Source organism: Haematobia irritans, chromosome 2, assembly GCF_050003625.1.
Source record: "Haematobia irritans isolate KBUSLIRL chromosome 2, ASM5000362v1, whole genome shotgun sequence".
Lineage (NCBI taxonomy): Eukaryota > Metazoa > Arthropoda > Insecta > Diptera > Muscidae > Haematobia > Haematobia irritans.
In genome coordinates, this window is record NC_134398.1 from 49785733 (window position 1) to 49809185 (window position 23453).

The window sequence follows — 23453 nt, forward strand, 5'->3', positions numbered from 1 at the left end:
ACAACTCACACAAGAACTACTGACTAGGTGGTACTTTTGGAACCATATGGAGACATTGGAACCACAGAATCAGTAGTCCATTGTCACCATTTTGTCAACACTTTTTTACCAAATAAAAAGACGTAAAATTAGAAATTAAAATCTTATTTAGTATGTATATTTAATTAAATTAAATTAATTATATATATTTAATTAAATAAATTAAACGCTTAGGCCTTCCTCCTGCAATATACTGAGCAGCTTCTCCAAACACTTTCTGGAAGGCAATGTTTCGATGTACCACTGCTTCAGTTTTTCCCTCAAATTCAGAGTTGGAGTAGGCAAATCAGCTAACTCAAAATCTTCAAAAGTTTCACAATTTTCTTCTTGCAGCACAAAATTACTGAAAGTGCTCTCTCTAGAAATTAACTCCTCTTCAGCATTTGCTCTATCCTTGTACAATTTTAATTGCTTTTTCACAAGTCTGTTTTAATTTATTTTATTCATTTTTTAATTCACTTATAAACCTCACTTTTCTTTTTAAACTATTGTCCAATTATTGCGATGCCACGTGTTTTCACAACCAAAAAAAGCGAAACAATGAAAAGGAAGAAGAAGCATTGACTCTCATTTGTCATAAATTTCTCTACACATTAAAGCCAGAGAAATATTTGTAGACAAGCTGTAAACAAATTACCCTGCCAGCATTTCAAAGTTCCATTTCATCCTCATCGCTACCACAGACTCGTATGTGACACTGCAACAATCGCCAACTGTGATAGTATTTTGCCATCACTAATCGCATGAAAGTATTTTGCCATCACTATTGTTACAAGAGCCATTTTATATTTTGTGAAACACCAAGCACAACTAGCTTCTTATAATTTATTTAAATAAAAACGATAATGAAGTGCTGAAAACATAGTTATTTCGCTTAAAATTGTGAAAGGTATATTGCTAACATTTTTTGACTTTCCAAATGGAATAAAGTGATAGTTTTTCAGTTTTTAGTTTCCAGACACGCTGCCTGCCTCCATTGGGAATAAAAGCACTGGCTGATAGACGCTACAACATGTAACTTGCAACTTGAAACTCAACTTCAATCTTTTATTAAAGCATAAAAATATGTTAAATGTGATGTGATAGTCGTATAAATGTTATATTTATGAGAATTTATAAATGTTTAATAAAATTAATAATCATCTAAACAATCGTGTTTTACTTGACCACAATGATTCTTTTACAACTATCTTAAAATGCACTTTCTCTGATTGTTTGAAGGGGCTCTTATTGGCGTCTTTCTAAATGTATCCAGAAGGGCACCTAATAATTGCACTCATGCGATACTTTTTTGTAGTAACTTGGCGTGGTACAACTTCTCAATAGTGACGGCGCTTTTCCGATGAGTTTTGGATATCCTATACGACTGTTTTCGACGTAGTGGGGATTCTCAGAAGCGCCCCCAAATTCAACAAATGTTGGCAGGGTATCGACAATGTCACCATAATAGTTGACAAAAGTGGTGACATAGAGACACATGACCCCAGACTTCCTACAGGGAAGGTAATATTGGATGTATAGCAATACTGCAACTTCGAGGTAGAATCTCTTCTGCAATAACAAAATGCAAGAGTATTAAATCACCAAATTCAAAGTTTTACATTTCTAAGGAACCTTTCTTCTCCTTATAAGTGCACGCCGATTTCAAAGCCCAACACTGCTTGGTGGGAAAGCCGTATTTCATTTCAAATAAAACTTGTTACTATAAAAAAAACTTCGCATGAGTGCAATTATTATGCGTCTTACAGACTATAATTTTTTCTTTATGCGCTTTACAGACTATCAGTTATTCCGGACAACAGTGCTCGCGTCGAACATATCCCATATATTGTGCACATTATCAGTTAAGTCCGAAGGCATAATCGATACTGCTGCATGTTTATGCGATCGATAACATTTACCGATTATTTAGTCATCGCCAACAAGTCGTATCGATCCGACACACTGTAAGATTCTTTACAAACACCGACATTCCGTCCGGAATAACTGATAGTCTGTAAAGCGCATTACAAACATAGGCATTCCGTCTGTTATGCGCTTTACAGACTATCAGTTATTCTGGACGACAGTGCTCGTGTCGAACATATCCCATATATTGTGCACATTATACGTTAAGTTCGAAGGCATAATCGATACTGCTGCATGTTTATGGGATCGATAACACATTTACCGATTATTTAGTCACCGAAAAGTCGTATCGAACCGACACACTGTAAGATTCTTTACAAACACCGACATTTCGTCCGGAATAACTGATAGTCTGTAAAGCGCATAACCCTGCCAACATTTTTTGAATTTGGGGGCGCTTCTGAGAATCCCCACTACATCGAAAACAATCATATACGACATCAAAACTCGTCGGAAAAGCGCCGTCACTATTGAGAAGTTGTACCACGCCAAGTTACTACGAAAAAGTTTCTCATCAGTGCAATTATTAGGTGCCTATTTAGATCAATTTCGAAGGACGCCAATAAGAACCCCTGCAAACTATCAGAAAAAGTGCATTTTAAGATAATTGTAGAAGAATCATTGTGGTCAAGTAAAACACGATTGGGTAGATGTTTATTGATTTGATTAAACATTTATAATTTCTTATAAATATAAAATTTTTCGGTTTATCTCATCAAATTTAACATAATTTAATTTAAGAATGATGTTGAGTTTTAAGTAGCAAGTTACATATTGCAGCGTCTATCAGCCAGTTTGTTTATTTTCGATGGATACAGCGTGCCTGGAAAAATATTTGAAAAACGATCACTTTATTCTATTTGGAAAGTCGAAAATTGTTCACCATATACCTTTCACAATTTTAAGCGTAATATCTATGTTTTCAGAACTTTATTTTCGTTTTTATTTAAATAAAATATAACAAGCTGGTTGCGCTTGGCGTTTCACAAAAAATAAAATGGCTCTTTTAACAGTAGTGATGGCAAAATACTTTCATGTACATTTTGTACTTTTTGATATGCTTCCCCCATCACAGTTCGCGATGGTTGTGGTGACATTTACGAGTCTGTGGTAGCGATGAGGATGAAATGGAACTTTGAAATGCTGGCAGGGAACAGACTATAAGTTTTAACGGACGAAATGTCTGCGTTTGTAAAGAATCTTACAGAGTGGTCAATCGTTTCGAATTGTCGGAGATGACTAAATAATCGGTAAATGTGTTATCGATCCCATCCCTGCCAACATTTCGAAAACAGTCGTATACGACATCCAAAACTCGTCGGAAAAGCGCCGTCACTATTGAGTAGTTGTACCACGCCAAGTTACTACAAAAGAGTATCGCATGATTGCAATTATTAGGTAGCTTTTTTAATAAATTTAGAACGACGCCAATAAGAGCCCCTTCAATCAGAAAAAGTGAATTTTAAGATAGTTGTAAAAGCGTCATTGTGGTCAAGTAAAACACGATTGTTTAGATGTTTATTAATGTGATTAAACATTTATTTAAATATAACATTTATACCACTATCACAACACATTTAACATAATTTTTTCATTAAAGGTGGGTATTAAGTTCGAGTTTAGCCGCTTTACTTTAGCGATTTTAGCGGCTAAACTCGAACTTAGTACCCACCTTAATAATAAAATGATATTGATTTACAAGTGGCAAGTTACATGTTGCAGCGTCTATCAGCCAGTGTTTTTATTCTCGATGGAGGCAGCGTGTCTGTAAAATATCTGAAAAACAATCACTTTATTCCATTTGGAAATTTAAAAATTGTTCACCAATATACCTTTTACAATTTTAAGCGAAATAACTATGTTTTCAGCATTTCATTATCGATTTTATTTAAATAAATTATAAGAAGCTAGTTGCGCTTGGTGTTTCACAAAATATAAAATGGCTCTTGTAACAATAGTGATGGCAAAATACGTTCATGTACATTTCATACTTTTTCATACGCTTCCCCCATCATAGTTGGCGATTGGTGCAGTGTCACTTACGAGTCTGTGGTAGCGATGAGGATGAAATGGAACTTTGAAATGCTGGCAGGGATAGTACTATTTTTTTTTTTTTTTTAAATTCCGAATCTATCTATAGCGAAACATAAAACTGAAGGGAAATGCCCCATTTTCTAAACCACGACGGCTAGAACCTGTCAAATTAGACGTAGCTAAAACTCAATTTAAATTCCTAGAGAAAGGAATCTGCAGACCCTCTAAATCGTCTATTTCGTCCCCCTTCATCTAGTGCCCAAGAAACAACATAATGACTGGAGACCGTATGGGGATTATCGCAGATTAAATTGCATTGTAGTACCAGATATATACCCAATACCCCACATACAGGATCTCGCAATAGAATTCCGGGGAAAACATATATTTTCGAAACTCGACATAACCAATACATACCATCAAATTCCTATAGCCGAGGAAGACATCCCAAAACGGCAATTACTACACCATTCGCTATATTCGAATTCTTACGAATGTCCTTTGGACAGAGAAACAGTTCACAAACATTCCAAAGATTCATTAACGAAGTACTCATCGGAATCGATTTCTCTTTCGCATATGTCGGCGTCGTTTTAATCGTAAGCTAAAGTCAAAATATAAGTAATTTAAGAACTGTGTTTGAGAGTTTAGAGAAATACGGTCCTAGCATAAAAACCGAAAATGTGTATTCAGGGTCTCAAGTTTAGAGTTTTAAGTGTACCAAATATCTCCAGCAGGGATTAAACCTGTAGAAGAACGCGTTAAAGTTATAACATCACACGAAAAACCGAAGACTTTGACGACGTTTTAATCGTTTAGAGTTTTTAGGGTACCAAATATATCCAGCAGGAATCAACCCTTCAGAAGAACACGTTAAAGTTATAAATAACATCATACTAAAAACCGAAGACTTTGACGAAATTGCACAAATGCATTGAAATGGTGAACTATTATCACAGATATAGACCAATAATAGCAATATACCCGTCGCCACCCCATGCAATGAGCACCAAGGCTTCTAAAACAAATTCGAAAGAGCTCGTATGGAGTGAAGAAAGTACAAAAGCGTTTGAGGCATTAAAACATAAATTTTAAATTTTTAAATAACATAAGTAGACGATATAATGAGGGTAATAAAAAGGACAGTGCTTTCACATGCGGAAACGATGATTGCCTATAAATTCTCCAGTATGAAATTGTAGATACCTACGTAATTCGTAGATCTCCTAAATTCGAACCTTAAATGAAAAAGGGAATATCTTCAGAAAAATATATTTAAATTTGTGTTCGCCTTACCATACTTAGGTTAGGTAAGGTTAAAGTGACAGCCCGATTAAGATTCAGGCTCACTTAGACTATTCAGTCCATTGTGATACCCCATTAACTAAAAGTACCTATTACTTCTAGTTTTAACCGCTGAACCTTCTTGATTATTTTTCTTTGTTGAACCAACCAGATTGTTTCAAAAACATTAGCAGACTGCTTAAGCTAACGTTTTCCAGATCCGCCAGTAATCTGAAGCTATATGCTCCTAAAAGTTGCTTGCGCTTTACACAAAATGCAGGACACTCACACAAGAGGTGTTTAATTGATTCCTTTTCCTCCGCATCATGACAGCTCATACAATAGTCATTATACTTCGCGCCAATTCGCCATCATAACAGCCTTCTCACGCAGCATGAGCTTACAGGTAGCCAGGGGCATACCAACAGATTCTAGTTCCCCTGGAATATGTAAGCTAGTCCCTAGCCTTGCCAACTCATCCGCTTCGCAGTTCCCCGGTATGTTCCTATGGCCAGGAACCCATATTAGGTGAATATTGTACTGCTCAGCCAGCTCATTGAGAGATTTGCGGCAGTCGATGGCCGTTTTCGAGTTGAGGAACACAGAGTCCAAGGATTTTATTGCAGGTTGACTGTCTGAGTATATATTAATGCCCACATTTTTTGGAACATTACTTCTCAGCCAATTCGCCACATCTCTTATTGCTAATATTTCAGCCTGAAAAACACTACAGTGACTAGGTAATCTTTTCGCTATTCGAAGTTCCAGATCATTAGAATATGCTCCGAAACCCAATTGTCCATCCAATTTGGAGCCATCAGTGTAGAAATCTATATATTCTTTATTCCCCGGGGTCTGTGTGCACCACGCCTCACTGTTGGTGATTAGAGTCTCAAACTTTTTGTCGAAAAGTGGACTCGCCAAAGGGTAATCCACTACGTTAGGCACATCTGGCATTATTTTGAGGACCGAACTGTGACCGTAACTTTTTTCCGACCACAGCGATAGCTCGCGAAACAGCACAGCCGTTGTTGCAGCTGACTGTTTGGCCAAAATGTCTAAAGGCAATAGATGCAGCATGACATTAAGGAAATTTGTTCCTATCTTGCTGAATGCGCCTGAGATACACAAGCACGCCATACGCTGAACTTTGTTTAAACTTGTCGGCTGGTGAAGTGCCGGCCACCAGACTACAACACCATATAGCATTATAGGTCTAACCACTGCCGTGTATAGCCCAATTTTTGGTTTTAGTCCCCACTTTTTTCCTATTGCCTTTTTGCACGAGTACAAAGCTACCGTTGCTTTTCTCGCCCTTTCTTCAATACTTACCTTACCATACTTACGGCATCATATAAGTCAGGAGCATATGACTACGAGCATAAACATAGGAAGGCCTCCGGGGAGGGGGCTTAGACCCCCCAGAAAAATTTTAACTCCCCCCAGAATTTGAAAACCTATTTACGATTTTCCATTGTTTTTATATAATATTAAACAAATAAATACAAATGAACAATTTTATTTTGTTTAGTCTGACTTTTAGTCGATTTAATTAAAAAAATAGTAATTGATATTAAAACTATTCTTTAATAAATGAATATCTTAATAATGCTGCAAAAAAAGCGTCGCCAAAAAAGTAGTGAAATCTTTTTGGGTCTGGAAGTAGCGCAGAAGCGATGAATTTAACATGGACATGTCATAGGGCGGATGTCTCCATTCCAACAGCCGATAACTTAATTTGCATCACTTCTTAATGTGTGATCCGAATTCAGTGTTTTGAATGTGAATTAAAAAATTTTGTGATATTTTCCCAAATAAATAATTTTTATAATTTTTTACGAATTTTAATGAATAATAACGCTAGCCTGATCTGATGGATTTTTTTAGAATGGCTTTAACATTGTTGGCGGCAAAATTCGAGTAATTTGTACAATTTTATTAATTCTTACTCTTTTTTAATCTATTTGAAAAAAAAAACAAAAAAATTATCCATTAAAAATATGAGAAACGAGTAATAAAAAATTGAATTAAAAACTTTTACTGTGTAGTTAAAATAATTAACTTCTTTGTGAGGACATTTTTGGAAGTGCTTTGTGCCTTTAGAACAACTCGCAACTTGTTTGCAGGGAAAAAGTGTGGTTATATTGGAATCTGATTTTTAATTGTTTTTTTTTTTAATTTTTAGCTAGGGGGCTGTAGCCCACCTCCCCCCCCCCCAATGAAAATTTTCTAGCTACGCTAATGACTACAAGGTCTACGGTAATGACTACAATAAAAAAAGACCATAAAACTTTGTGTAATAATTTATTTTCTTATGCACTTAAATAACATGAAACACTTACTTCGAAATTGCATAATCATAATTTTGCTACAATGTAATATTATATCATATATTTTATATTAAAATGTATGCTTTGTCAATAAGATTTGAAGTTTTACTCTATAAATTGAGATATAATTTAGTGTAGCACTTAAATACTAAAATTAATTTATGTATTATAATTTAAATAGGTAGAATAGATGTATATCATAGAGGATTTTATAAATGTTGAGATTTTTGAGATTAAAAATGGGTACTAAGTTCGAGTTTGGAGGGAATGAACAAAAGCTACATTAAAATAGTGATTTTTTTTAAATTGAATTAATAATGAAAAGTAATCTTGAAAAAAAACTGTTTTAGCGTAATAATGCGATTGTAACACCGGCATTAAGGAATAAATTTTACCACGTAATTTTCCATAGCAAATAAGGTTGGAAAAAATTTGGCATTTATTATGTTAGATATTAAGCTCATTATGTGGGCAGTAATAGATCTAAGAGAATATAAATTCATACATTATTAGAAAAAAAAAAATAACATTCATTCCTATCTTTCTTTATATATTGTGAGATTTTCTTTTGATAGAATTGAACTCAATACCCATCTGAATTTATAGCAAATATTTTCAGCAATTTTATTAATTCTATTTTAATTACTATTACCTATTTTTTATTAGCTTCTTTTATTGCTAAAACTTCTATTTGTATTATCTATATAAAAAGCTTGTAAAATAATTATAAAATTGCAAGCGAAAAAATTCGTTAATTTTTTATATGTAAAATTTTTGTGGGCGCTATATTTTGCATTTGTTTCTTTACAAGCATTTGCGTATTTGTACGTTTTTTATGTTTTTTTTTATAATTGACCTTAAAAGTATTTTGTATATAAACTGAAAATTATTTTTTATAAAAAATGTTGCGTAAGCTGTTTATTGTTTTCTTTACAGTAGATATATATTTTGTTTTTGAGAATACAACCATGTTTTTGTTGTTGTTGTGTTTTGACTATATCCAATATAGGATTTTCAAATATTTTGAATAGCATTCTTGTTTAAAAATTATTATAAACGAAATTGTCATATTTGTTCAAACATTAATTTGCTAATTTTAACAGCCTATTAAAACCAGATAGCCAGATTTTAGAATTAAACTCCTTAGCCTTGTAGTGGATTGCGGCTTTGCCCCACCATACTCAAAATTCGCAATAGGTACCTATTCTTAAATCCTTAACTTCGTTATTAGGAGTGTCAGAATCAGTTCCTCGTCTAAAAGGTTCCATGTGAATGAGATTAACATGGAATCGGGCAACACTCAGTCATAAGAGAGATGTTCACCAATGTCACTATACATAACCTAACCAATGTAAGCAATTGTGGAAGTTTTTCGCTATACTTTAATGTGGTCGTCGGAAATTCCTTTTCCCTAGCAATTAACAATAAATTTTGGAACTTCCACAGGAGTTTCCTACTGACTAACTATAAAAAAAAGTGTTGTGATGGCTCTAGACGATGTTGTCACAGTATGATGTTCTTTAAAGTGAAAGCATTCAAATAAGCATGTGTCCGGCCGACACACAGGGCGTATTCTAATGATGAAGGAGCAGCCTTTGTGGACTGTTCATATCATAGCGCTGAAACTAACCGGCAGATTAAAAATATCACTTGAACAAGGGACGCGATACAGAAAAAAAAGACGCATAGCTATTACGAAGCGGAATTAACCACGTTGCACGAACATCATCAATAATTTTTAACTGGCACAGGCTTGTGGAATAGCTCTGTTGGTGTACAACTTTCTTCACACAGATCTTACTGTAATGATGAGGGAGCAGATTCTATTCCTAAACGGCTGATGAAAAATTGCACGAACAACAGCATGCAGTAGAAGCTGCAGAGGAGTCAGTCTATGATATGTCGGAGGATGCCAAAACGAAGGCCAGAGATCGATATGTTAATAACCTTACATTGGAACTGGACGCGTCCGATTGTCTCCTAGAGGATTGTGTTTGATGCTCTCGTGAACTGGGTTCTTAGTGTATCACAATGTACTGAATATTCTAAGTGAGCCTGACAATAAATCGGGCTGCCACTTTAACCTAACCTAACCTTAGTTTGATTACGCAATACAATAATCGATTTATTTTCTGAGAAGTAAATAAAACAGAAGTCTGCGATACGGCGGAGGATGGCAAACCGGAGGTCAGATAAGAAGAACGTAACGTGAATTTACCTTGGATTCGAGCTAGGCGTGTCCGAGCAATCCACACTTGATGATCTGGTGAACTTTATCTTCATACGATTTATTTTCTGAGAAGTATTGGTTCTTAAGCGAAGACGAGTCGAATCTAGGCACCTTGCAATGGGTTTGCGGTACCCAAATAATTATGTGATAGTTATCATGGACGACATGGGTGCATTCAAACGAAGACGAATCGAAGTATACCACGTAGCAAAAAGGGGAATATATAACAAACCCAAATAACTCTGTGACGGCCATGGGTGCATCCTAGAAGAATGTTAATGATACAAGGACCCTTTTGTATTCTTTTGGTTATGGTCAAGCTTATGCTAAAATGTATTTATTTTTTTTTTTGCAACTAATGCCCTTTGGTAGCATAAGTTTACTTCGGCTTAATGGAAACGGTTAATATTTCCTCAATATTTTATGCACAAGATACTAGAACGGCTTTCTAGAAACCAGAGAGGCTTTTGCAGATTTAGTGACTGTTTCGCGAATTTCGCTGAAACAATAGTTCGGTTTTCGATTTTGCTATCGAGTCACCAATAGCCGAAATTCTCTTAAAATTTAATGAATGCTTTAACGTTTTAGCAGATTTATGGTAAAACCATTTTATTTTGCTACTACTGCTACGAAATTTCTTTGGATGGAGTTTGTGAGTGGTGGATAGATGGAGTTTCATGTTTATACTTTCATATATTCTAGTTTTAAATTGGCTACGATTAACGGTTTCCACGAGCGACGAAGTTTAAAAAATGGAATATACAGTGAATGGAAACGTTATTATGGTGAACAATAAAGTTCCATTCCACAAAAATATTAAAAATAATAAAAAAAAATATAATTATATCACTTTTTAATTCAATGTCTAACATTATAAGGTTGGATTTAACTCGTGAAAAGCGGTCATTGTTATGGAGAAGCATATTATTATTATTTTTTTTTTTAATTTTTCACTCGACATCTCATAAACAATGGCTTCATTTTCATTATAATTGTAGGTCTACATAACATTGGCATATTTCTATATTATTAAAATTATATACATTTTTGTATATAAAACCATTTAAAACATATTTAAAATTATGCTACAAATTTATCTATTATTCATAGAGGTGGCTTGTAATAACTATTTCCTGGATTATGGTCTTTCTAAACATTTTGTTGTCGTCTGATTTTATATACGTACATATACAGTGGGATTTTTTCTTTCTATACAAATCGAAGCTTTTGCTTCTCTTAATCAAGACTCTTCTCCATTAATGTACCCATTAAGAGCTCTTGATTTTCTGTCATTCTTATTAAATTTTCTCCATCCTTTGTACCGGCAGCCTCATATCATCGGCTTTGGCATGAACTTGAAGCAGAATTTGACGAGAATGCCGATTGTAAACTGGTCATAGATCCTTTGTAGTTTGCTGAACTTAAAACTTCATAAAAGTAGTTGAGTTGCGCTGGGCCTTCTGAACCACAAGAGGGACTAAACCAATGCATCACATAGTTATCTTTGTGATTCATAACATGGGAACCCTGGAAGGAAAACAAAAAGAATTTAAATTTGAATATATTGTAAGAATACATGCGTTTTATATAAATCTCTTGAATTTGTAGTATGAAAGTTTGTATCGTGTAGGGGGAAATGCTTCTAGTCCGAGCGGGCATTTGTTGTTGTTTTTGAAGATCTCGTTCCGGCTTCAAAGAACCCTATTACCGTGGGAGCCTCTTTTTTATATAGATTAACGGATGTTTTGTTAATGAGCGGTGGTTGAGTTTCGCTACTATTCTCCATTAGAGGCACTGCTGGCTTTTTTATAGCTCTTTGTTGAGTCTGTAAAACGGTTTATCTTCCCTCTTTTTAGTCTTGATTTTATTTATATAACGAAGGTGCAACCGGTTGTAAATGTATCAGCAGATATTTACTCGAACAAGTGATGAATTCAATGACTTACGCATGTAAATTATTTTTGCCAGTAGTAATGGAACCCGGTACCGTCGTCATGCAAACCTAGCACAGTCAATTGTGGAAAGATGTATGGATATATACTTCCGTATATTTTCCCTTCTAAAATCGATGAGGGAGTGTAGTCAAACTAATTAAATTAATTTTGGAAAAATCCATAGAAATAAAATTTTGACAAAATTTTCTATAGAAATAAAAATTTGACAAAATTTTCTAAAGAAATGAAGATTTGACAAAATTTTCTATAATAATACAATTTTGACAAAATTTTCTATAGGAATAAAATTTTGACGAAATTTCCAATAGAAATAAAATTTTCACAAACATTTCTATAGAAATAAAATTTTGACAAAATTTTTTATAGAATTAAATTTTGACAAAATGTTCTATAGAAATAAAATTTTGACAAAATTTTGTCAAAATTTTATTTCTATAAAATTTTGACAAAATTTTCTATAGAAATAAAATTTTGACAAAATTTTCTAAAGAAATGAAAGTTTGACAAAATTTTCTATAATAATAAAATTTTGACAAAATTTTCTATGGAAATAAAATTTTGACCAATTTTTCTATAGAAAAAAATTTTGACAAAATTTTCTATAGAAATAAAATTTTGACAAAATTTTCTATAGAAATAAAATTTTGACAAAATTTTCTACAGAAATAAAATTTTGACAAAATTTTCTATAAATAAAATTTTGACAAAATTTTCTAAAGAAGTAAAATTGTGACAAAATTTTCTATAGAAATAAAATTTTGAGTAAATTTTCTATAGAAATAAAATTGTGACAAAATTTTCTATAGAAATAAAATTTTGACAAAATTTTCTATTGAAATAAAATTTTGAAAAAAATTTCTATAGAAATAAAATTAAAAAAAAAATCTATAGAAATAAAATTTTGACAAAATTTTTTAAAGAAATAAAATTTTGACAAAATTTTCTAAAAAACTAAAATTTTGACAAAATTTTCTATAAATAAAATTGTGACAAAACTTTCTATAGAAATAAAATTTTGACAAAATTTTCTATAGACATAAAATTTTGACAAAAATTCCAATAGACATAAAATTTTGACAAAATTTTCTATAAATAAAATTGTGACAAAACTTTCTATAGATATACAATTTTGACAAAATTTTCTATAGCAATAAAAAGTTGACAAAATTTTCTATAGAAAAAAAAAAATTTGACAAAATTTTCTATAGAAATAAAATTTTGACAAAATTTTCTATAGAAATAAAATTTTGACAAAATTTTCTATAGAAATAAAATTTTGACAAAATTTTCTACAGAAATAAAATTTTGACAAAATTTTCTATAGAAATACAATTTTGACAAAATTTTCTATAGAAATAAAATGTTGAAAAAATTTTCTATATATCTAAAATTTTGAAAAATTCTATGAAAATACAATTTTGACAAAATTTTCTATAGAAATAAAATTTTGACAAAATTTTCTGTAAAATAAAATTTTGAAAAAAAATTTCTATAGAAATAAAATTTTGAAAACAACTTTTATAGAAATAAAATTTTGAAAAATTTATTAAATTAAAAAAAAATCCGAAACTCGCAAACAATATTCTCTTTAAGTCGTGCTTACATTGTTTTTAAATTTTTTCAAGTTCCAACGGAACATCTGAACAATAAACAAATTCATCGTCTTCGGAAAAGAATGGAAGTAAGTATTTTCATCGAGGAACAATACAATTTATACGCGCTATGAGTTTGCTACCGCAACCATAAAAATAAATGAATCTGTTTTTTATTACTTAATTTTTTTTTAATTCTTAGAATCATAAAAAACTAACTTATTACATACAAACACTTACACATTAGAAAATGTTATTTTTTTAATGGAAATCGCGATTTATATCACTTCAGTAAATCGTGAACAAAATCAAAAGTTGTGCACTGATTGTAATGAATTTAAGCTCATTTTATTCGAAATACATTTAACTAACTGTTTCTGGACAAAAACTGTTATTTTTGTCCCATTTTTATTTTTTAGGAATTTTTAAAGAAGTAGATATAATTCTATAACTCTTTAGTTCTTTTCTGTATTATACATTTTTGTAAGTAATTTCCCAGTATTAGTTTTCCTATTATTTATTTAATGCTCATTTACACAAATTTATAATCATTTAATCCTATATTCTCATTTCTAGACTATAAGCTAGGTAATGTTGAATGGTTATTATTGTCATTATTTTATTACTTTTTTTATATCATTGTAATTCTATTTATATTCTATTATTTTAGTAAATTTGTTTGTAATATCAATTAATCGAGACTATAGAGTAGCCGGTGATTCTTTTTATTATATTTTTATACCCTTCACCACTACTGTGGTACAGGGTATAATAAGTTTGTGCATTTGTATGTAACGCCAAGAGGCGTTACATACATGCCCACAGAGACCAATTTTTTGCTCCGATTTAGTTGAAATTTTGCATAGGGAGTAGAATTAGCGTTGTAACTATGCGTGCCAAATTTGTTTGAAATCGGTTCAGATTTGGATATATCTCCCATATAAAGCTTTCGCCCGATTTACACTCATATGACCACAGAGGCCAATTTTTAACTCCGATTTAGTTGAAATTTTGCACAGGGAGTAGAATTAGCATTGTAGCTATGCGTGCCAAATTTGGTTGAAATCGGTTCAAATTTAGATATAGCTCCCATATATATGTTTTTCTGATTTCGACAAAAATGGTCAAAATACCAACATTTTCCTTGTAAAATCGCCACTGCTTAGTCGAAAAGTTGTAAAAATGACTCTAATTTTCCTAAACTTCTAATACATACAGTATGTCAAGAAAGTCTTTTGACATTGCCAAATATTTCAAATTCTAAAAATAATTGAAATATTAAATATTTTATTAAATTTTTAATTCTGTGTACGTATGTATACTTTGCAAAATACATAATAAAATATTTTTTTACAATTTCATTATATTTAATTTTGGAACAAAACATAATTTTTATCCCATTGTCAAAACACTTTCTTGACAAACTGTATATATCGAGCGATAAATCATAAATAAACTTTTTCGAAGTTTCCTTAAAATTGCTTCAGATTTAAACTTTTCCCATATTTATACCCTTCACCACTACTGTGGTACAGGGTATAATAAGTTTGTGCATTTGTATGTAACGCCAAGAAGGAGTAATCATAGACCAACCTTTTAGTATACGGATCGGCTTAGAATTAAATTCTGAGTCGATTTAGCGATGTCCGTCTGTCTGTCTGTCTGTTGATGTATTTTTGTGTGCAAAGTACACAAAAAAAAAATCGGTTCAGATTTAGATATAGCTGCCATATATATTTTTCACCGATCTGGTCATAATTGGCGTGTATATCAACCGATCTTCCTCAAATTCCGTACATCCGAATATTTTATGAGTCTAGAAAAACTTGCAAAATATCAGCAAAATCGGTTCAGATTTAGATATAGCTCCCATATATAGCTTTCGCCCGATTTACACTCATTTGCCCACAGAGGCCAATTTTTTGCTCCAATTTAGTTGAAATTTTGCATAGGGAGTATAATTAGCGTTGTAACTATGCGTGCCAAATTTGTTTGAAATCGGTTCAGATTTGGATATATCTCCCATATAAAGCTTTCGCCCGATTTACACTCATATGACCACAGAGGCCAATTTTTAACTCCGATTTAGTTGAAATTTTGCACAGGGAGTAGAATTAGCATTGTAGCTATGCGTGCCAAATTTGGTTGAAATCGGTTCAAATTTAGATATAGCTCCCATATATATGTTTTTCTGATTTCGACAAAAATGGTCAAAATACCAACATTTTCCTTGTAAAATCGCCACTGCTTAGTCGAAAAGTTGTAAAAATGACTCTAATTTTCCTAAACTTCTAATACATATATATCGAGCGATAAATCATAAATAAACTTTTTCGAAGTTTCCTTAAAATTGCTTCAGATTTAAACTTTTCCCATATTTTTTTACTAACATTGTGTTCCACCCTAGTGCATTAGCCGACTTAAATTTTGAGTCTATAGATTTTGTAGAAGTCTATCAAATTCTTCCTGATCGAGTGATATTTAAATTTATGTATTTGGGACAAACCTTTATATATAGCCCCAACACATTTGACGGATGTGATATGGTATCGAAAATTTAGATCTACAAAGTGGTGCAGGGTATAATATAGTCGGCCCCCGCCCGACTTTAGACTTTCCTTACTGGTTTATTCTAATTAATGTTATAAATTAAGTCAATTATTCAAAGAATTGTGTAGTTTTTGGGTCATATATGGTCTAGCGACTTGACTCTTTATGAAATAAATAAATAAATAAATAAATAAAATAAATAAATAAAAAAATCTTTGTTAAAATTTAAATTTTTTTTCAAAACTTGAACGATATCTCAAAAACTACTTGGAAAATTGAAAAACAATGTAAGCACGACTAAAAGAGAATATTGTTTGGGAGATTTTTTTTTAATATTATTATTACTAAAAATTTGCTATAAATTCTAAATCAACACAAAAAAGTTCAATTTTGTTCCCCTGTGTAATCAATTTTTGGGATTCACTTTAATCCATTTTGCAAAATTTCACTTGGCTATAGTTATGAGATTTGTTCCCAAAAACAGGTCAACTTACCTGAACACTTTCCTTGTTGTGACAAATGAGGGTGGGCTCTTCTTTAAAATAGTTGACCCCTTCTGTAAAATCACTCATATCAAAAAATGAAACAGCTAAATCTGTAAGTAAAAATATTAAGACATTCCATAAAATGCATTTGAGTTAAAATGTCATGTACAAACCCTGTTTTTCTGGCAAATCTTTGGTGACTCTAAATAAACTGAAATGCAAATCACTACGCAAAACATCAAAATCCCATGTTAAAACACTCTTGGGATCGGAATTTCGTATTATTACTTCATGAGAGTAGCCAGTACGTAATTCTACGGTTTTGTATAGGTTTTGGTGATTCTGTTGGGCCAAACTTCCTCCCATGCCTCCAGAAGAGTTACTAACAGCATTCTTTTGATTATCTACATTGTCATCTTCATCAAGAGAACTCATTTTATAAAGATTTTTTGGCACCAAGCTTCCTTCATGGATGAGTGTCTAGTTTTGGAAATGGGATACACAAATTGGGCAATATGTTAAAAAAAATTCAATTAATAAGATGAGGTGCAGCTAAGCTTGAATTTGAGCTTTATATACTGTAACTTAAGCAATACTATTAGACAAAGTACATGTATGTTAATTCAAAGACAAAATAAATGTTGAATTACATTTTTAATTCTATATTCCCAGGAAAGGACAAGTGAGTACAGGAACTTTCACTTTGCTAAATATTCAATTAAAGTAGGTGAAGTGGAAATTGGCTATACATTTTTTTTCAAAGACCAACATTTGATGCACTTGTTCCGAGCATTACTTGATACACGACTACAATATTTTGAATGGTAGAACAAGATGATTTTGCAGCACTATAACTCTCGGTAAAATCACTAAAAACATATTTGGGGACAATCAAATGAACTCCTTCAAACTTTTCAACTTTTGTCAAACTTTTATTTCTTTTTGTTCTTTTTCTTTTATTTCTATGGAAATAAAAGTTTGAAAAATTTTTCTATAAAAATAAACTTTTGACAAAATTTTCTATAGAAATAAGATTTTGACAAAATTTCCTATAGAAATAAAATTTTGACAAAATTTTCTATAGAAATAAAATTTTGACAAATTTCCTATAGACATAAAATTTTGACAAAATTTCCTATAGAAATAAAATTTTGACAAAATTTCCTATAGAAATAAAATTTTGACAAAATTTCCTATAGAAATAAAATTTTGACAAAATTTCCTATAGAAATAAAATTTTGACAAAATTTCCTATAGAAATAAAATTTTGACAAAATTTCCTATAGAAATAAAATTTTGACAAAATTTCCTATAGAAATAAAATTTTGACAAAATTTCCTATAGAAATAAAATTTTGAGAATATTTTCTATAGAAATAAAATTTTGGCAAAATTTTCCATAGAAATAAAATTTTGACAAAATTTCCTATAGAAATAAAATTTTGACGAAATTTTCTTAAGAAATAAAATTTTGAGAAATAAAATTTTGACAAAATTTTCTATAGAAATAAAATTTTGACGAAATTTTCTATAGCAATGAAATTTTGACAAAATTTTCTATAGAAATAAAATTTTGACAAAATTTTCAATAGAAATAAAATTTTGACAAAATTTTCTATAGAAATAAAATTTTGACAAAATTTTCAATAGAAATAAAAATTTGACAAAATTTTCTATAGAAATAAAATTTGTAAAAATTTTCTATAGAAATAAAATTTTTAAAAATTTTCTATAGAAATAAAATTTTCTACAGAAATAAAATTTTGACAAAATGTTCTACACTCAAAGAAATTTGTTAGGACAGCAGAAAAGTCTGCTAAAACAGCAGAAAGTCTGCTGAAAAAGGGACAGCAGTCACTGTTTGCTGAAATATCAAACATTTCCTGCTATTTTGGAAGCTCGATTACTCTAAAACATGTTTTATTTTGGCTAAAACAAATAAAAATGTCAACTTAGGAGCTATCCTAACATAATTAAAACAATATTTTATGAATATCTATAGTATGTGACCAAAAATCTGAATATTTATCGAATTGAGGCATAACAGCAAACAAAATGTTTGCTGATCGTATTTAGGAGCTTGTAAGTATATTACGGTGCAAAAATATACCAAAAACTACTTTTGGTTCTTAAATATGCTTTGGGGAAAAATTTATAACCTAAACATTTTATAAATTGTTGTTCATTTGGCCCTGAAGTACAAAAATATAACAGCAGACATCGACTGCTGTTTTTAGCAGACTTTTTTCTATGAGTGTACAGGAATAAAATTTTGAGAATATTTTCTATATAAATAACATTTTTAGAACATTTTCTATATAAATAAAATTTTGGCAAAATGTTCTATAGAAATAAAATTTTAACAAAATTTTCTATAGAAATAAAATTTTGACAAAATTTTCTATAGAAATAAAATGTTGACAAAATTTTCTATAGAAATAAAATTTTGACAAACTTTTCTATAGAAATAAAATGTTGACAAAATTTTCTATAGAAATAAAATTTTGACAAAATCTTCTATAAAAATAAATTTTGACAAAATTCTCTATAGAAATAAAATTTTGACAAAATTTTCTAGAGAATTGAAATTTTGACAAAATTTTCTATATAAATAAAATTTTGACAAAATTTTCTATAGAAATAAAATGTTGACAAATTTTTCTATAGAAATGAGATTTTGACTAAATTTTCTATAGAAATAAAATTTTGACAAATTTTTCTTTAAAAATAACTTTTTGACACCATTTGTTATAGAAATAAAATTTTGACAAAATTTTCTATAGAAATAAAATTTTGACAAAATTTTGTATAGAAATAAGAATTTGACAAAATTTTCTATAGAAATAAAATTTTGACAAAATTTTCTATAGAAATAAAATTTTGACAAAATTTTCTATAGAAATAAAATTTTGACAAAATTTTCTATAGAAATAAAATTTTGACAAAATTTTCTATAGAAATAAAATTTTGACAAAATTTTCTATAGAAATAAAATTTTGACAAAATTTTCTATAGAAATAAAATTTTGACAAAATTTTCTATAGAAATAAAATTTTGACAAAATTTTCTATAGAAATAAAATTTTGACAAAATTTTCTATAGAAATAAAATTTTGACAAAATTTTCTATAGAAATAAAATTTTGACAAAATTTTCTATAGAAATAAAATTTTGACAAAATTTTCTAAACAAATAAAATTTGGACAAAATTTTCTATACAAATAAAATTTTGACAAATTTTTGTTTGGTAATATTTGTGGGAAAAGTTTCTTCAAATTTTGGTTGATTATTTATGGCTCGAGTGGCAACCGTGGGTAGCACTCATTGATAAATGAGAAGTTCACAACCACTTAGTTGGAATTGTGTATGTAACAACAATGAGATCTAATACCTAACCAAATTTAACTTAATGACATCTGATCACTGTGTGAATGGTTATTTCTATACTTAGGTTAAAAGTCAGAATGGAAATGCAAGAAAGAAAATGAAACGCCTATAATTCAATAGCGATAAATAGCTATGGTTTTCTAAATAAACTTCTTATATCTTATTTGACTAGACTTATTTTATATATATTGACAAAAATTAAAAAAAATTGACAATATTATTAAGCTTATGACATGTAAAGTAACATATAAGTGTGTGAATGAAGAAGTATTATTTTAGTTCTAAACATATGCATTTCCCTATATATGGTATAGATGGACATTTTCCTTAGAAAACATGGACATATTTCGGGACATAATAACTGTAATATTTCAATTGGACACCAGAGTTAGACGAAAATATGTTGACAAGGGATAACAATTTAGCTTTAAATATTTACCAGGACATTCAACAAGGACTTTATAATATATTGATACATCCTACAAACACTCAGTGGAAACGATATGAAAATATAGCTAGCTCTTACACAATCGCAACTAGCTAAATAGCAATGCGTAAAGTATATAGGGGTTATCTGATCCACATACAACAATGGAACCAGAGATGGCTTTATGGTAGGTTAAAGAATATTTAACAAAAGAAACAAATTATATTAAAAATTTTTTGGTTAAATTAAGTTTTTAGTGAAAATAAAATTTATGTTATAAAAAAAAATATGTTATCAAGTTTTTCAATTGACATTTTAGTCTCTATATACCTTGCATGGCCCACCCAAGAAATCTGGTATAATCTCAGTATCTATATATTGTTCTAGACTCTCTTTCATTTGCTCGCAATCTGTAACACCATAGAATAAAAACTTCGAACGAGTATTTTCATCTAAAAAGAAATAATAATGCTTTTGATCAAAACTCATTTTCAAATCATAATTCGATACTCTACTTACCTATAAAAGCTGAAACTATAGTCCAGGCAATTGGAAAAACTCTGGGAGCTCTCACTACCAAAACTCTTCCCATTGTTTCGGGATAGTTACGTTCCACATTTTCTATTATATTTAGTAAAGCTTTAACACCAGGACGCCATAAGTGTCGCATAGATAGACCTTCCAAATCCACCAATAAACACCAATCTAAAACGGGTTTACCCAAATTTTCCGCTGACTCTTTGATTTTCTCTATACCTTCTTCACATATGTTTAGAGCCTATAAAAAAGAGAACGAATTTGAATTATAAACATAAAATAAAACATAGTAATTAATTAGTAGTAATTAGCAGCAAAAAATATTATTATTTGAGCAAACTTTGGTTTTCAGTTTCGGCAACAAAAAGTTGCTGATTCGGCAAGTACGCATTGATGAATAAGGAACTACTATTAAAATTAAAAAATATATATTTTTTTGACTTCAATCACGAAATTAATTGATCCAATTAATTTTTAATTGAAATGTCTTCAATCAGAGAAGCGATAGTATCAATCACCAAAGTCAATTAAAAATTAATTGATACAAATAATTTTTGTGATAGACTTTTGTTTCAATTAAAAAACAAAATGTTTTTATTATACCCTTCACCACTACTGTGGTGCAGGGTGTGATATAGCTGCCATATGTTATATATATTTCGTCCGATATACGCACTTATATGGCCCCAGAGGTCAAAATTTCACTCCGATTTACTTGAAGTTTTGCACAGAGAGTAGGACTAACATACATATGCCAAATTTGGTCAAATTCGGTTCAGATTTAGATATGGGAGTTATATCTAAATCTGAACCGAATTTGACCAAATTTGGCATATACCTTTCGCCCGATTTGGATTCATAAAGGGTGATACGGTCAACATTTGGTCAAGGGAAAACGCGTGTAAATCGGTGAAATCGTTTATTTAAAATATCAAATTAAATTTCTTTTTCAAGTTCAATTAGTATAAAATTCAGGAAAAATATTCAGTTAGGCTTTCGCTTTTCCAAATCCGAATTGCCGGGCCTCACGCTTGACACCTGCCATCAGATTTTGTACAGCCACCTTGTCCACCTTCTCCGCCGCAGAAAGCCAGTTTGCCTTGAACTGCTGCTCGTCCTTAGCAGTTTTTTTGGTCTTCTTTAGGTTCCGCTTGACAATAGCCCAATATTTCTCAATTGGGCGGAGCTTTGGCGTGTTGGGAGGGTTCTTGTCCTTGGGAACCACCTGCACGTTGTTGGCGGCGTACCCCTCCATGGCCTTTTTACCGTAATGGCAAGTCACTGTTAAGTCGAAAACTCGCATAACTTCGCATATATCGACCTATATGCGATTTGCGAAATTTTTACAATTTAAATATATCCAATATTTGTTTACTAACATTGTGGCCCGTCCCGGTCATTAAACAATTTAAATTTTGATTCTAGACATTTTATGAAAATTTAAAAAATGTTGTCCAAATCGGTTCAAATTAAAATATTTGTATATGGGAATATAAACCTTTATATAGCTCCTAATAAATTTGAAGGTGTTAGATGGTATCAAAAATGTTGGTATACATAGTGGTGAAGGGTATAATAGAGTCGGTCTCGCCCAACTTTAGACTTTTCTTACTTGTTTTTAATTGAATATTTTTTAAAACTCAATTAAATTAATTGAAAAAATTTTCGTGATAGTTTTTCTGTGTATACTCGAATACCAGATAAATCGTAATAGCTCTTTCTGGCTTACTTTATTTTTTAATAAAAGCACTATATGCAACAATAAATTACTTTTTAAATAATATTTTTTGACAAATTCAAGAAAATTTATTAGATATAATTATTTTTTTTTTCGCTTGTTAAAGAAAATGTTTTAGTTTGAAGGAAAAAACTTAGAGTTCAAAATTGCAAGAATGTCTTTAGTGTCATACGAAGTTCAAGATGGGCGCATTTGTAGTAAAATTTAAAAATTTGCACTATTTTTTGAGGAGTACGAATTTAGTAAATCTTTATGCTACCATTTGTGTATACTTTTTACCAGTTTTTTAGTTAATTTAATTAGCGTACCCAAAAAATGATTATAGTAAAGGAAACTTTCTCCAAACGTGGGGAGCCACCGTGGTGCAATGGTTAGCATGCCCGCCTTGCATACACAAGGTCGTGGGTTCGATTCCTGCTACGACCGAACACCAAGAAATTTTTCAGCGGTGGATTATCCCACCTCAGTAATGCTGGTGACATTTCTGAGGGTTTCAAAGCTTCTCTAAGTGGTTTCACTGGAATGTGGAACGCCGTTCGGACTCGGCTATAAAAAGGAGGTCCCTTGTCATTGAGCTTAACATGGAATCGGGCAGCACTCAGTGATAAGAGAGAAGTTCACCACTGTGGTATCACAATGGACTGAATAGTCTAAGTGAGCCTGATACATCGGGCTGCCACATAACCTAACCTAACCTTCTCCAAACGTAATAATTCCATGAACTAAAATAACGTTAAATTGGCTTTAGTGAAATAGATGGTTCACTTTTTTTGAGTGTAGATGGATTAGTGCAAGAATCGTAAACGGAATATACTATTAAAAATGGTCCTCAATTCGATATACGAAATAAATAAATTAAATGTTCACCGAACTCTCCTCCCAATAACTCCATTGATATGCGTACGGTGTGGCATGTGGCACAGCTAGGGTTTTTTCCGGGAACGGGATCCCGGGAATTC

At 31.0% G+C, this 23453-nt stretch overlaps 1 protein-coding gene and 1 long non-coding RNA gene across 10 annotated transcripts in view; one reads left to right on the top strand and one right to left on the bottom strand.

The window, feature by feature from the left end:
• Positions 1 to 23453, top strand: part of LOC142224245 (uncharacterized) — a 38010-nt gene that overhangs the window by 4265 nt on the left and 10292 nt on the right. Inside the window, exons 2-3 of one of the 2 annotated variants that reach the window (XR_012719091.1) lie at positions 573 to 928; positions 991 to 1190. The exons of the other annotated variant lie outside the window; for it this stretch is intronic. This is a non-coding gene — a long non-coding RNA (uncharacterized LOC142224245). Of the gene's footprint in view, positions 1 to 572; positions 929 to 990; positions 1191 to 23453 lie in introns of those variants that run through there. 2 annotated transcript variants of the gene reach the window in all.
• Positions 8542 to 23453, bottom strand: part of retm (real-time) — a 108948-nt gene continuing 94036 nt past the window's right edge. For 7 of the 8 annotated variants that reach the window (XM_075294014.1, XM_075294010.1, XM_075294013.1 and 4 more), the window contains exons 4-9: positions 20739 to 20997; positions 20550 to 20671; positions 20319 to 20399; positions 16581 to 16887; positions 16417 to 16517; positions 8542 to 11352 (exon numbers count right to left, since the gene is read on the bottom strand). In XM_075294014.1, coding sequence (XP_075150129.1) covers positions 11161 to 11352; positions 16417 to 16517; positions 16581 to 16887; positions 20319 to 20399; positions 20550 to 20671; positions 20739 to 20997 — 1062 coding nt within the window. In that variant the 3' untranslated portion in view covers positions 8542 to 11160. The remainder of the gene's footprint in view (positions 11353 to 16416; positions 16518 to 16580; positions 16888 to 20318; positions 20400 to 20549; positions 20672 to 20738; positions 20998 to 23453) is intronic. The other variant, XM_075294017.1, reaches the window with a different exon arrangement.